This window comes from Symphodus melops, assembly GCF_947650265.1.
Source record: "Symphodus melops genome assembly, chromosome: 20".
NCBI classification, from domain to species: domain Eukaryota; kingdom Metazoa; phylum Chordata; class Actinopteri; order Labriformes; family Labridae; genus Symphodus; species Symphodus melops.
This window is the reverse complement of record NC_136710.1, coordinates 710,282-725,281: the sequence shown is the minus strand read 5'-3', so window position 1 is coordinate 725,281 and position 15,000 is coordinate 710,282. Positions and strand designations below refer to the sequence as shown.

The 15,000-nt window shown below is 46.4% G+C and overlaps 2 protein-coding genes and 1 long non-coding RNA gene across 10 annotated transcripts in view; 2 read left to right on the top strand and 1 right to left on the bottom strand.

Annotated features, from left to right (window-relative positions):
* The window catches only part of LOC306841404 (HLA class II histocompatibility antigen, DP alpha 1 chain-like), a 38,529-nt gene extending 23,558 nt beyond the window's left edge, over window positions 1-14,971 (top strand). The window contains exons 2-4 of one of the 6 annotated variants that reach the window (XR_013781497.1): window positions 13,321-13,354; window positions 13,389-13,787; window positions 13,894-14,971. The gene's annotated coding sequence lies outside the window, so the exon portion shown is untranslated. The other 5 variants (XR_013781499.1, XR_013781500.1, XR_013781498.1 and 2 more) reach the window with 5 other exon arrangements.
* On the top strand, window positions 1,092-3,595 carry LOC306841450 (rano class II histocompatibility antigen, A beta chain-like). Its single transcript, XM_079371356.1, has 6 exons — window positions 1,092-1,186; window positions 1,501-1,773; window positions 2,221-2,434; window positions 2,523-2,590; window positions 2,851-2,964; window positions 3,109-3,595. Exons 1-6 carry the CDS (start codon window positions 1,138-1,140, stop codon window positions 3,132-3,134), a joined length of 744 nt encoding a protein of 247 aa, XP_079227482.1. The 5' UTR covers window positions 1,092-1,137; the 3' UTR covers window positions 3,135-3,595.
* On the bottom strand, window positions 3,891-10,600 carry LOC306841405. 3 transcript variants are annotated; one of them, XR_013781503.1, is made up of 4 exons: window positions 10,159-10,600; window positions 9,472-9,592; window positions 9,316-9,375; window positions 3,891-4,660 (listed from the first exon to the last, which is right to left on the bottom strand). It is a non-coding gene; the product is annotated as an uncharacterized lncRNA (long non-coding RNA). The 3 variants fall into 3 exon arrangements; XR_013781505.1 differs by lacking the exon at window positions 3,891-4,660 and adding an exon at window positions 8,833-9,122; XR_013781504.1 differs by lacking the exon at window positions 3,891-4,660 and having other exon boundaries at window positions 8,833-9,375.
* Window positions 14,972-15,000: the final 29 nt, after the last annotated feature.

Here is a 15,000-nt window from a genome sequence, read left to right as displayed (position 1 = left end):
CTGGAGGTGTTGCTGCCGACCCGGACTGCCTGTGGTCTCCCTGTCAGGAAGTCCAGCAGCCAGTTGCACATGGAGGTGCTTAGGCCCAGGTTGTCCAGTTTGTGGATGAGCTGCTGCGGGATGATAGTGTTGAATGCTGAGCTGAAGTCGATGAACAGCATTCTGACGTGGGCGTCCTTGGTCTCCAGGTGGGTGAGGGCTGAGTGGAGGGCAGTGGAGATGGCGTCGTCAGTCGATCGGTTAGGCCGATATGCAAACTGGTAGGGGTCCAGGGTGGAGGGGAGGGCAGACTTGATGTGCTGCATGACCAGCCGCTCGAAGCACTTCATGAGGATGGGGGTTAGTGCGACCGGGCGGTAGTCATTGTAGCAGGATGGAGACGACTTCTTGGGGACCGGGATGATGGTGGTGGCTTTGAAGCATGTGGGGACAACAGCTTGGCTCAGTGACGTGTTGAAGATGTCGGTGAGGACATCTGTGAGCTCCTCAGCACAGTCTCTCAGGACACGACCTGGGATGTTGTCAGGACCTGGCGCTTTCCGTGCATTTGTTCTCTTGAGGGATCGCTTCACGCTATCCCGGGAAAGCGTCAGTACCTGGTCGCCAGGAGAAGGTGGCGTCTTCTGTGCTGGGGTGCTGTTGTCTGCCTCAAAACGAGCAAAGAAGTTGTTGAGGTTGTTTAGCAGAGAGGTGGAGCTGTCACAGGTCTGCGGAGGGGGCTTGTAGTCCGTGATGGTCTGGACCCCCCGCCACAGGTTCCTGGTGTCTCTGCTGTCGGTGAACCGGTCTGCGATCCTCCTGGAGTATTGCCTCCTGGCCAATCTGATGTGTGTGTGTGTGTGTATGTGACAGACTGCATTGTGTGTTCAGTGTGTGTGTACAGTGTGTGTGTGTGTGTGTGTGTGTGTGTGTGTGTGTGTGTGTGTGTGTGTGTGTGTGTGTGTGTGTGTGTGTGTGTGTCACAGACTGCAGTGAGTGTGTGTACAGTGTGTGTGTGTGTGTGTGTGTTCAGCAGCAGACTTCTCTGAGACTTGTCTGCCTGGTAACAGCTGATGATGAGGTCATGTGATCTCTGCTTTATAAAGTAGCTCACACACAGTGTGTGTGTGTCAGTGTTTGAAGAGACTTCACAGGAACATGGCAGCAACTTTACTCCTCTTCCTCTTCATGCACCTCTGTGCTACAGGTAACACACACACACACACACACCTGATCTATACACACACACACACACACACCTGATCTATACACACACACACACACACATTACTGATCTATACAAACACACACACACACACACATTACTGATAAATACACACACACACACATTACTGATAAATACACACACACATTACTGATCTATACACACACACACACACACATTACTGATCTATACACACACACACACACACACACTACTGATCAACACACACACACACACACACACACACTGATCAGTTTTATTCATTCATATTTTCTCTGCTTGTTTTTCATTGTCAGATGGATCGATGGAAGTTGAGGTAGCCCGTTGTGTTTTTAACTCGACTGATCTTAAAGACATCGAGTTCATCTACTCTATGTACTACAACAAACTGGAGTTCGTCAGGTTCAGCAGCAGTGTGGGGAAGTTTGTTGGATACACTGAGTTTGGAGTGAAGCAGGCTGAGGCCTTGAACAACGACCCTTCAGTGCTGAACAACATGAGAGCTCAGAAGGAGACATACTGCCAACACAACATTGGAATTGACTACAGTACTGCTCTGACTAAATCAGGTGAGTCAACACTTTCAAGTGTGTGTGTGTGTGTGTGTGTGTGTGTGTGTGTGTGTGTGTGTGTGTGTCCTCACATCGTCCTCACAGTCTTATTGAATGCAGACACTAATGATCTGATGATCACACTTGAATCACACACACACACACACACACACACACACACACACACACACACACACACACACACACACACTTGAAAGTGTTGATGCTCACACACAGCTCTGTGTCCCCGCCTGCTGGTCAAACACTGTTACTGCAGCCTCCAGCATCCAGCTGGACTCAGCAGTGACAGCATGCTGCTCGGCTCCGGCTCACGTGTGCATCAGCTGGGACTATGAGCAGACACTGGGTCGGTTCAGCCCGGTCTGAATGTGGGTCAGAACACACTCTGTGCTCGCCTCGCTACACACTGCTCAGAGTGTGTGTGTGTGTGTGTGTGTGCTGCAGCCAAGCCGTACGCCAGGCTGCACTCTGAGACGCCCCCTACTGGTGGACACCCCGCCATGTTGGTGTGCAGCGTCTACGACTTCTACCCCAAGATGATCAAAGTGAGCTGGCACAGGAACGGACAGGAAGTCACCTCTGATGTCACTTCCACTGACGAGCTGGCTGACGGAGACTGGTACTACCAGATCCACTCTCACCTGGAGTACACGCCCAGGTGGGTCCAGGTTTAGGTCCAGCTTTAGGTCCAGGTCCAGGTGTTGAGGGTGACTGACCCTCTGTCTCTGTGGTTTTTCTTGGAGCAGGTCTGGAGAGACCATCTCCTGTGTGGTGCATCACGCCAGCCTGGAGGAACCTCTGGTGACAGTCTGGGGTAAAAACCTGTCTCACCTACCTGTCTGTCTCACCTGTCTGTCTGTCTCACCTGTCTGTCTGTCTGTCTGTCTCACCTGTCTCTCTGTCTGTCTGTATGTCTCACCTGTCTGTCTGTCTGACCTGTCTGTCTGTCTGTCTCACCTGTCCATCTGTCTCTCTGTCTGTCTCACCTGTCTGTCTGTCTCACCTACCTGTCTGTCTCACCTGTCTGTCCGTCTGTCTGTCTCACCTGTCTGTCTGTCTGTCTGTCTGTCTCAGATCCGTCCATGCCAGAGTCTGAGAGGAACAAGATCGCCATCGGAGCGTCTGGACTGATCCTGGGTCTGATCCTGTCTCTGGCTGGATTCATCTACTACAAGAGCAAGACCCGAGGTAGACCACCTCAGACCAGTCCAATCTATTTTAGACCAGTCTAAACCAGTCTAAACCAGTTCCTTCTGTGGATCTTATTCAGACCGGTTCAGACGGTGTCCCTGTATCAGTCGTTGAGCTCGTTCTTTCTTCTCGTTCATGCAGGAAGGATTCTGGTGCCCAGTCAATGATCCTGGTCCTGATCCTGGTCCTGGTCCAGCATCAGATGGAGGAACAAGCAGCTTCCTGTGCTTCCCACCTGCTGTACTGACTAAACAGGCCTGTCAGATGCTGGGCTGCTGTGAATCCTGGTCCTGGTCCTGAATGTGGACTGTGCTTCCTTCTCGTGTGCCGCTTTACTTGATCAATCGATATGTAACCGGATCAATCACTGTGCTGGTCTATCAGATATAATCAGGGACTGGAGGGCTTCAGGCTCACCTGGGATTCTTACATTTACATTTTTGTTCTGCACAGAAACTTTTCAACAAACCTCCCGACAGCTCCAGTTCAGAATCAGGAAGTATTCCAGTAATAACCGCTTAGATGGTTTATCTTCCGGAAGCTTCAGCCGACCAATCAGATCTGTCGATTTTCTCCAACTCTTCACTCGATGTATCCGGATTGGAAGAGAATAAAATGGTTTTCCCAACACGTCAGTGCAGCGATGTTTATTTATGATCTTTGGTTTACACTCGTGTGTGTGTGTGTGTGTGTGTGTGTGTGTGTGTGTGTGTGTGTGTGTGAACAGTTCAGACTCACACACGTCTTTCATCTTAAACATATGTTACTGTTGCTGCTGCTTCTCCCGTCGTCACTGACAGCTGTGTGAGACGTGTGTGTGTGTGTGAGACGTGTGTGAGACGTGTGTGTGTGTGTGTGTGAGACGTGTGTGTGAGACGTGTGTGTGTGTGTGAGACGTGTGTGAGTGAGACGTGTGTGTTTACTCTCTGTTAATACAGTTAAGCAGCTCAAACAGACACTGACCTCTGACCCCTGTTATGAACCAATCACAGTGAGCTCGTCGATGATGTCAGTGTGTGATCAGGCTGTGAAGGTTCATGAATCTGCGACTCCATGAGAGGGACGAAAAACACGTTTATTTATTCATTTCAACAAAACACGAGCATCACGTCGAGCGGACGTCCTCATTGGTTGTTTTGATGAACAGGTGAGTCACTCTGTTTGGTTCTCAGCGTCCTCAGAGGTGTCACATGAGTCACATGACTCCTCTGCTTGCTCCCTTGGTCATCGACACGTCGAGCTTCTGTTGTCTCAGAGTTCTTCTCTGAGTCACGTTGTGATTCTACATCGATGACATTTTCTGTCTTTTTTTCGATGTGTCACGATGCAGAAATCCTCCAGTGGTTTGTTTACTTGTTTACTTCTGTCGCTCGGCCTTCAGGTGTGTTGTTTCCTTTTTGGCCACACGAGGGCGCCAGTGTTCTAGTCTGTCACGGCTCAGTCCTGGTTTAGTTTCCGTCTCCTCTGCAGGTCTTCATGGACACCATCAGGACTCGTCTCAGACAGGTGAACAACATTCAGACAAGCCCCTCCCCCTTTGTTGCCGTGGTTACAGCTCTCTCTCTCTCTCTCTCTCTCCAGTCGACCTCTGTGTCACTCCAGCGCTCGGTGGGCGTGGCCGAGGACGAGGAGGCGGCAGGAGCTCCGAGGGTGGAGCTGAGGTTTTGTGAAAAAGAGTCGACGTCAGTTTGTCCTGATGATGACGGACGAGAGAATGAGAGACAAAAAAAATAAAAAGGTTTTAAATTGGAAACAAAAACAAGACTTAAAGAGATATAAACCATGTGACTGTTGTTATCATCAGTCTTTATGTTCACAGTTCCTCCTCTTCTCTCTCACTGTCGGCTAATCGTTCACGCTGCCGGACTTGTTGTTTGAGACTCTGACACAAACAACACACAGAAGCAGAATCAACTGAAGAGTCCAAAACTTGAATCTGTCATGTTGTCTGAGCTGCACCACATGTTAGAAGCTTTTCTATGTTACAGTTTATCAACAGCTAGGCAGCTAATGAACGCTAGCTAAAGTAAGCTAAGTGTAACCCAGATGTTTTTGCTCCTGATCGTCTTTGCGCTCTGTCCGAACAGACATACTGCGAGATTTCGAAGCGGTTAAATCCCGTTCAAAATGGCCGTGCCCACACTGACAGCATGAGTGTGGACCTGACTGGCGTTCGTGCTGCTGCAGGTAGGCGATGGTCTGATGATATTTATTCTGATAAAGATCAAACTGTTCACTGTCACGCCTATCAAGCTCCTCAGATGCCTCTACTGCTGTGTGTGACCTCCACTGTGACGGGTTCTTTGTTGTTTGAGCGGAACTGGTGAGATCTATGAGCTAACATGCTAAAAATGCTGTGTGTAATGTGAACCAGTCTGTCGGTGCTGGCGCTGGGTGTACTGGTTTGCATTTTAACCCTCGCACTGTCCTCCGGGTCATTTTGACCCAGGTGGATATGTTGTGGAATTTATTTTATTTATTTAATTATTTGCCAGCCTCCCCCGGCCCACATCAATCAATCAATCAATATAACAATAATAATAATAAAAATGATAAAAATGACAATAATAATAATAATAATTTAATAACAATTCAATAGTTATTCAATAATTACATCAGAGCGGAGTCGATTCCTCCGCCCGGGGCTTTCTCGTGTCATCACAGACCACAGTCTCTCAGTCCACACGCAAACAACAACAACAGTGACGAGAACAACAACACCAACAACAACAACGACCTTACGACAGAGCCTCCTTCTCCTCAATGATGAGGAGGAGGACGAGGACGAGCGCACGTGGGGCAGTACGCGACGGCGCAGCCCCCGCAGACGTATCTTTCGCACCCGCAGCACACGGTGCGCGTTTTGCGGTCTTTCGCCGACGGGCAAGTCTGACACCTCTTCCTCTTCATCTTGGTCTTCTCCTCCTCCTCCTCCTCGTAGTCCTCCACCGCAGCGCGGTCCCCGTCGCCCTCTCCGTCTTCGCGGTCATAGAACCGCAGCAGCGAGGAGAGGGCACGGAAGCGCTTCAGGGACATGGCGGCACGGAAAGCGTACCTGCCGCCCTCGGCGCCCCACAGGCTGACGGCGACCTCGTCCCGGGACCTGTACACGCCCGCCAGGATCAGCATGCCCACGTAGGCGCGCAGCTCGTCGTCGCTCACTTGCGGGGGGGCCTCCTCCTCCTCGTCCTCGCCGCCGTGGTCCTCCGGTACGCCTCCAAGTTCGTCATCCGCAGGACCAAGTCTCGTATCTCCCGCGTGAAAAACAGGAGGAAGGTCGAGATGATGTCCGCGGCCCCCGACGCCGCCAGCCGAGTGAGACCCCCGCGGGCTTCCTTACGGAGCAGCGGGTGCGGCAGCGGAGGGGGGACCGACGACCACAGGATCGTCCCGTCTTTGGACGGGAACGTGCGTCCGACCGGGGGCGCCTCCGCTTCTTCTTCTTCTTTTATTACTTCTCGGTGTCGGGGCGCCCCGCGACATCCCAACTGCCACCGTTCCAATAGAGACGAGGATCCTCTCCTTCTTCTTCGCCGTTTATGACGGCGATGCCTATCTGAACTTCGCCGCTGTGATGGTGACGAGTGTCCGACACACGCGAAAAAAAAGTCCCACAAATTTCAGAGTCACAACATTTTTTTTATTACTTCTCGGTGTCGGGGCGTCCCGCAACATCCCAGTCTATATATCTCTGTATATCGGCGGGAAGAGCCGGGAAAGAAAGACACAGAAACAAAGCAAAAAAAAACGCACGTTTTTTTTTAACCCGCCTTCACGCTAAGGACACCGCGAGGGTTAAATAGAACCACCGTTAACATATGAACATTTAATGTCATTTATACAAAATGTATAAAGTCTTGAACATCGTCTTGAACCTCTTGAATTTCCCTCGGGATCAATAAAGTATCTATCTATCTATCTATCTATCTATCTAACAAGTCACAGACGTGTTTTTAAAGAGTACTCATTTGATTTGTTTTGTGCAGTATACTGTATCTTGTTGAAATAACATTGAATAATATTTTGTATGTAATGCATGGTCCTGCTTTGCCCAGGCCAGGTCCGGGGAAATCAGATGGCGAGCTTACAGATGAGAACCCAAAAAGAATCGATGCGAATCTCCGCCGGTGCTGAAGGAACCGGCATTGTGTGAACTGTGTTTTCCACATCTGCACTGTACAAAATACATTTCACTAAGCACTGCAAGATTGTGTCTGTATTTCATTGAGCACCCCATTTTTCCTCCGAGTCAGCCAAGAACCTTCTACATACGAGCTTTACCTTTTTTACTTTACATTTACATGACTAAATTACAGCATTATACGCTAGTTAGGGGGGGGGGGGGGTCACATGTCCAACAGGTCGGTACTTTTCCTGAAGAAAATAAAATATGAATCTGTGTCCTCTTTGTCTGAAAACACACACACACACACACACACACACACACACACACACACACACACACACACACACACACACACACACACACACACACACACACACACACTGCACATAGAATAGATCATAATAGATCATATAACTGATGAGACAGATGGATTCATGCTCAGGTCCTGATCCTGATGGAGGAGGACGCTGTCAGCTGGTCTGGAAGGATGAACTGACTGCAGGACAGAGACAGACTCAGAGTGGGGAACCTGCTGATCAGGACCCAGACTGAACCTAGAATTAGACTCACTAGATGAGGAAGGAGGGAGGGAGGGTGAAGAAGTGAGGCAAACAGTCGAGTAGGATGGTTCAGTATAAACATTATGTAGCTCCCCCAGATAACGACACCAGTCACGAGGTCTTGATTAAAGGACAAGGTTTATTCGGCCAAGAGGACCAACCCGTGAGAACTGGGTTAAAGGAAAGAAAACATAAAGTTCACATACATACATACAAGTAGCTCGCACATACTCACATGGCTAATTTGCAATAAAAACGTTAGCGTACCTCGTAGGCTGCTTGTTATCTAGAAGGCTAATCCTGAATTAAATGAATCTCCTTTAAATTCTGTTCAATATCTTGGTTTGTCTTGTCTAAAATACTCCTGAGGCACGTTCTTTTCTGAGGTGCGTCAGCATAACAGGTACGTGCGGAACGAGCCAAACAAATAATTAGTTCCGCCTCAGCGACAGCAGAAACAATGAAACATTAAAGGTTGGCCAAACAAAACTAGCCATGAGCGGCAGCTACAGTGATGATGATTAGTTCCATGTTTGACTGTTGATGTTTTTCAGTGAAATATTCACTGAGGTTCTGTTAGAACAAAATGGTGTATAAGTTATCATGAAGTGTTATTGTGTAAGGCTGTTGTAAACAAAGTGTCTCTCAGTGCTGAAAAAGTACATTCTGTTCACTCAGGTTGTTTGGGAGAAATAATCGCTCACACACAAGTGTGCGCGAGTGTGCGTCATCAACGGTGGCGCCGGCATCCGATACGAAAATGCTGAAGATACCCAAGGACACGGCAACAGCTTACTCTCATATATGTTTTTATAACTAACATCATGTGCAGATATGAGTGATGCCTGCTTTTTCCCCTCCCTTATTGCTCACTCTTATCTTATGTAAATTAGGACATCTTCCTTCAATAAAAAGAAAGGATGAGCAGCGGAACGGCAGAGTAGTTTGGAGATTGTAAACTCTTGCTGTCTCTGACTGCTCTCCTTGCAAGTATATTTTAACCTGAATTCTGATGTCTGTCTGTTTGTTCTCAGAATCTATTTTACAGATGCAGCGCAAACTAGACTAACTTAAGGGAAAGCTGCGGAGTGTCAGTTTTGGACCTGACATTTTTGGGGGCTCGTCCGGGATGCCAAGACACCTCCGGGGCTCCGAAGGACGAACTGACCTGACAGGTTCATAGTTTGATTGAAAATAGAAACACTCAAATGAAGCTTCAGTTGCAGTTTGAAGTCTATGTAGAGACTTTAAAGTACTCAGACTGACCAGCAGGGGGCGTCTGAGCTTCTCCACTCTCTGCTGCAGCTCAACATCAGAAAGCTGCTCCTGGTAATTAGTGACGCTTCAGCATCTCAGCTCCTGATTGGCTGCTGAGTGATAAGGAAGTTTAAAGAGTGGGGACTTTCTGCAGACGCTGCGTTCAGGCGTCAAAACAACAAACTGCTGAACAGAGACGCTGCAGCTCACCGCTGAGACACACACACACACACACACACACACACAGCTGGATTCAAGGGCCAGTGTACAGACTGATGATTTAGTGTTATTTTGTTATTGGCTGCTGTCGAGGTGATGCCCCATAGTTTCTAATTCAGATGAATCATTCATGTTAATTAATCATAATTATTAATATCTTTTTAATAGCCACATTTATCACATCACCTGTAACGACTTTCTCCTCCTGGTGACTGATGACTCGTCAGCAGCTCTGTTTCTGATTGGCTGCCAATAAGGAAGTGAAAGTAAAGAGTGGGGACTTTCCACAGATACTGCTGATGTGTTCAGGTGCTGTAGGAACTGTCAGTGTCCTCATATTACCTGAGTGTGAGCTGTGATCCTCAGAGACAGAGGGGAATGTGTTAAATTCCTGGTTTCAGTCAGACACCTGAAGGCATCATCAGTCAGACACCTGAAGGCATCATCAGTCAGACTGCTTTTACTGTTGAAGAGAACAGAAACAAGAAGTCAAAGTGTGTAAATCAGTGTGTGTGTGTGTGTGTGTGTGTGTGTGTGTGTGTGTGTGTGTGTGTGTGTGTGTGTGAGGTTTCAAACTTTCAGTCTCTGTTCTTTAATCCTGATCACACATGAATTAATCAATATTATAAACCAATAATACTTTTACAATATGTTTGAAGGCAGCAGAGAAATATAGAAACAAATCAGAGTATTTGATCTCTTTCACTGTGACATCACAGATTAATGTGACACCTACAGTCACCCTTTGATCCGACTGACAGATCTGACTGTATTTTCATTATATAAGTTTCTGCTGAAGTATAAAGGAGGTGGAGCTGTCATGGTTTGGTTTGTTTCATCTTGTTGTAGTTTTCATTCTTTCCCTCATGTTCTGTATGTGTGATTCCTCGTGTGGTTTACTTTAGTCTTTAGTGTTTCCCTCTGTCCTCTGGTCGGGTCATTCTGTCATGATGACGTAGGAAACAGGAGGGACGACCCAATTGCAGGAAAACCAAAACTTATTAAATAACAGATAAAACAAAAACTTACTCAAATAATAAATCCAGACTTCCAAAAAACCAAGTAGAGAAAAACTACGGACTATAACAACACTGAACCGACCAGAGACTGAGGGGAAACACAGAGACTAAATAGACAGGAGTAATCAGACACAGGTGAGACTAATAAGACAGGTGAGGACAATCAGGGTCATCAAGACAGGAGGGAAACACAGAGAACACTGAGGACAAGTACAGAGTCAAACCTGACAGTGAAAACACAACCTAAAGCAGATAATACAAAATAAAACAGGAAACACTAAAGACTAAACGCCAAACTAAGAACCTTAAAACACAAGTAACACAGGAAACAACAACACAAGGACAGAGGGAAACACTGAAGACTGGATTAAACCACACGAGGAATCACACACACAGAACACGAGGGAGAGAATGAAAACTACAACAAGATGAAATACACAAACAAACCATGACGAGGAACCATGAGGAGCTTCATCTTTAAAGGTTTCACATTAGAGACTCAGGATCCGAGTCCACAAAGTCCTGCATGGGGTCTCAGCGTGCAGCCAAAACCCAGAAATACCCCCCCCCCCAAAAAGTATATATATATATATATATATATATATATATATATATATATATATATATATATATATATATAAACTGCTGGTTTTAATGATCATGACGGTGTTGACCTGTAAGTGAAGTTTTATATTTAGTGAAATAAAATGTGTCAGAGACGTTGTGCAGGCTTCAGATCAGCTCGCCTCTGTAATGTGGTTACACCTGTTTTAGGGTTTGTATTTTATTGTCAGGTGAGTTTTTATAGATCACAGACTCGGCCCGCATTGTGCCAAGGCAACGGTTATAAATGAGACTCCATTATTCACACACAACCTGCCGTCCAATCAGATGGGCGAGTGAGTGAGGGATCTCTCCCAGAAGCTAAAGTAGCTCAGCTGTGGTGACTTCTTTACAAACCAACATGAACACATCAGGACACCTGAGCACGAACTAAAGAAGCTCTGCAACCATACGAGACCATCGTGTCTCATGTCAAAATGTGTTTTTACACTAAATATAAATGTAGCTGTGATGCTAACTGTAGCTAGCTAAACATGGAGGTCAATAAAGTCATGTGGATTTAACATGAAGGAACATGAATGTGAGGTTTGAATGTTTCTGCCTTAATAAATCAGTTACTGAGTGTCAGACAGCGTTCATTGATTCTAGCTGAATGATCGGACTGGAGTGTGGCCTCCATTATTATTGATCTGACAGAAAACAGTCTGATCATGAAGTCGACGACAGAGAGCTTCAAGTCTAATTCTTACAGACACTCACAGTTCTGTTCATCAGAAGCTTCGACTGAGCAGAGATGGTCACTGTCCAGGTGATTTATCCCATCATGCATTGTGTTTTTTTACATCTCTCAGACGGAGAAGAGGAGTGAGCAGCGTGAACACAGGAACACGATCAAGTTCATGTTTTTAACTGAGATAAAGAGTCGACAGTTTGTCCTGATGAAGACGGACGAGAGAATGAGAGACAAAAAAAATCAAACAACACTTTTTATAATTGGAAACAAAAACAAGAATTGAGATATAAACCATGTGACTGTTGTCATCATCAGTCTTTATGTTTACAGTTCCCTCCTCTTCTCTCTCACTGTCGGCTAATCGTTCACGCTGTCGGACTTGTTGTTTGAGACTCTGACACAAACAACACACAGAAGCAGAATCAACTGAAGAGTCCAAAACTTGAATCTGTCATGTTGTCTGAGCTGCACCACATGTTAGAAGCTTTTCTATGTTACAGTTTATCAACAGCTAGGCAGCTAATGAACGCTAGCTAAAGTAAGCTAAGCTAGCTAGGGAGGAAGGGGGGGGGGGGGGGGTCACATGTCCAACAGGTCGGTACTTTTCCTGAAGAAAATAAAATATGAATCTGTGTCCTCTTTGTCTGAACACACACACACACACACACACACACACACACACACACACACACACACACACGATCATAATAGATCATATAACTGATGAGACAGATGGATTCATGCTCAGGTCCTGATCCTGATGGAGGAGGACGCTGTCAGCTGGTCTGGAAGGATGAACTGACTGCAGGACAGAGACAGACTCAGAGTGGGGAACCTGCTGATCAGGACCCAGACTGAACCTAGAATTAGACTCACTAGATGAGTAAGGAGGGAGGGAGGGTGAAGAAGTGAGGCAAACAGTCGAGTAGGATGGTTCAGTATAAACATTAACTCCCTTTTATTTGATCATTTCTGTTATTAAATCAAATAATAACGTCGTTAAAAGCAGCAAGGCATTGTGGGTCGTTACCTCGTCTCCTTTGGTGAAGGATGGTCCAGTGTTTCCTAAAGGAGGCTCTGAAGGAAGCATTGAGCCTCCTTTCCTTCACCTTTACAGAATTCAAAGGTCTCTCATGGCGGGCGCCACTTCCACACTTGGGGGTGATTTCACTCGGTGAGGAATCAGAGGATGGAGCCTGGGACGGAGACACACAAAGAGCAAGAAGGACAGTTCAAGTCTGACAGAGACAAAGGACACGAGGACGTTAACCGTCTTCACCTCTGCTGCTTTTATATTTCCACCATCTTTCTTTTGATGACCTCTGACCTCTTCAATGTTCCTGTGGTTAGCTTGTAGTTCTTTATGGTCTGAAGTGTCTCTGCTCTTTGTCTTTGTGTCTTTCTAGAAATGTCTCTGCTCTTTGTCTTTCTGTCTTTCTAGAAATGTCTCTGCTCTTTGTCTTTCTGTCTTTCTAGAAATGTCTCCGCTCTTTGTCTTTCTGTCTTTCTAGAAATGTCTCCGCTCTTTGTCTTTCTGTCTTTCTAGAAATGTCTCCGCTCTTTGTCTTTCTGTCTTTCTAGAAATGTCTCCGCTCTGTTTCTGTCTTCTTGACTTCCTGTCACTTTGTAAACGTCTGTTTTTAAAGGTATCAATAAAGTTGTGTTGATTCAAACACTCTCTGTCAGTGAAGACTTTCTGTCTGTTTTGACTTCAGCAGCAGCAGCAGCAGGCGTCCTTTACCCGGATACTGATGACATCACAGCCTCCTATTGGCTCATCTGAGTTTCAGAGTTCAGCTGCTGCAAGAGTTTCTGTGAGTCCTCTTCAGACGAGTCCAGGTCCTCAGACGAGTCCAGGTCCTCAGCTGATCTCAGGTCTATGAGTGGTTCAGGTCTTAGTTTGGTTCAGGTCTCTGGTTGGTTTGGGTCATAGTTTGGTCCAGGTCTCTGGTTGGTTCAGGTCTTAGTTTGGATCAGGTCTTAGTTTGGTTCAGGTCTCTTGTTGGTTCAGGTCTTAGTTTGGTTCAGGTCTCTGGTTGGATCAGGTCTCTGGTTGGTTCAGGTCTCTGGTTGGTTCAGGTCTTAGCTTGGTTCAGGTCTTAGTTTGGTTCAGGTCTTAGTTTGGTTCAGGTCTCTTGTTGGTTCAGGTCTTAGTGTGGTTCAGGTCTCTGGTTGGTTCAGGTCTTAGTTTGGATCAGGTCTTAGTTTGGTTCAGGTCTCTGGTTGGTTCAGGTCTCTGGTTGGTTCAGGTCTCTGGTTGGTTCAGGTCTCTGGTTGGTCTCGGTCTCTCAGGATGGTTCTGGTTCTGGTCCTGTCCTGTGTCCTGGCGGTCTCAGCTGACGGTAAGTTTGATCTTTAAACTTCTGATGAAAAGTTTGTTTACTAAACAAACAAACAAACAAACAAACAAACAAACAAACAAACATGTGATGTGTGTTTTCTCTTCAGTTCTTCATGAGGACATTGCTCTCAGGATCTGTTCAGACTCTGAGAGAGAGTTCATGTTCGGTCTGGATGATGAGGAGGTCTGGTTTGCAGACTTTAATAAAGGAGTCGGAGTCTATCCTCAGCCGGACTTTGTGGATCAGTTTAGGTTTGATGAAGGATTTTATCAAAACGCTGTCGGTCAGATAGAAGTCTGCAAAAACAACCTGGTAAGCGTTCGTAAAGCCATGAAAGACGAGAAAGAGAAGAAAGGTAAAAACAAACACGTCTCAAACTTCTTTCTGATTTAAACTCTTTAAATCAACAACTTTAAAACATGAAGACAAACATGTGAAAGTTCAACTTTGATCAAATATTGAAGATTTGTTGACTTTTAGAAAATATTGATTTAACTTTAAACTTTAGAGAGAGAGAGAGTGTGTGTTAGTGTGTGTGTGTGTGTGTGTGTGTGTGTGTGTGTGTGTGTGTGTGTGTGTGTGTTAGTGTGTGTGTGTGTGTGTTAGTGTGTGTGTGTGTTAGTGTGTGTGTGTGTGTGTGTGTGTTAGTGTGTGTGTGAGTGTTAGTGTGTGTTAGTGTGTGTGTTAGTGTGTGTGTGAGTGTTAGTGTGTGTGTGTGTTAGTGTGTGTGTTAGTGTGTGTGTGTGTTAGTGTGTGTGTGTGTTAGTGTTAGTGTGTGTGTGAGTGTGTGTTAGTGTGTGTGTGTGTGTGTGTTAGTGTGTGTGTGTTAGTGTTAGTGTTAGTGTGTGTGTGTTAGTGTTAGTGTGTGTGTGAGTGTTAGTGTGTGTGTGTGTTAGTGTGTGTGTGTTAGTGTTAGTGTTAGTGTGTGTGTGTTAGTGTTAGTGTGTGTGTGTGTTCGTGTGTTGCACACTCTCTTGTGGTCACAGCAGGTCACATGACGTGCTGCAGTGATGCCACATTGGGTACATCCCAAGTCCCTTATTTGCAGTCTCCTCGGTCCTCGGCCGAACAGGAAGTAGTTCCAAAGCCGCCATGTTGAGGATCGTCGCAAAGCTCTAATAGCGAACGGAGGAGAGAGGATCGAGGAGCAAGGAGGCTGATCCGAGGAGCGATGACCGAGGAGACATGAGAGCTGACTTCACGGAAGTCTTTT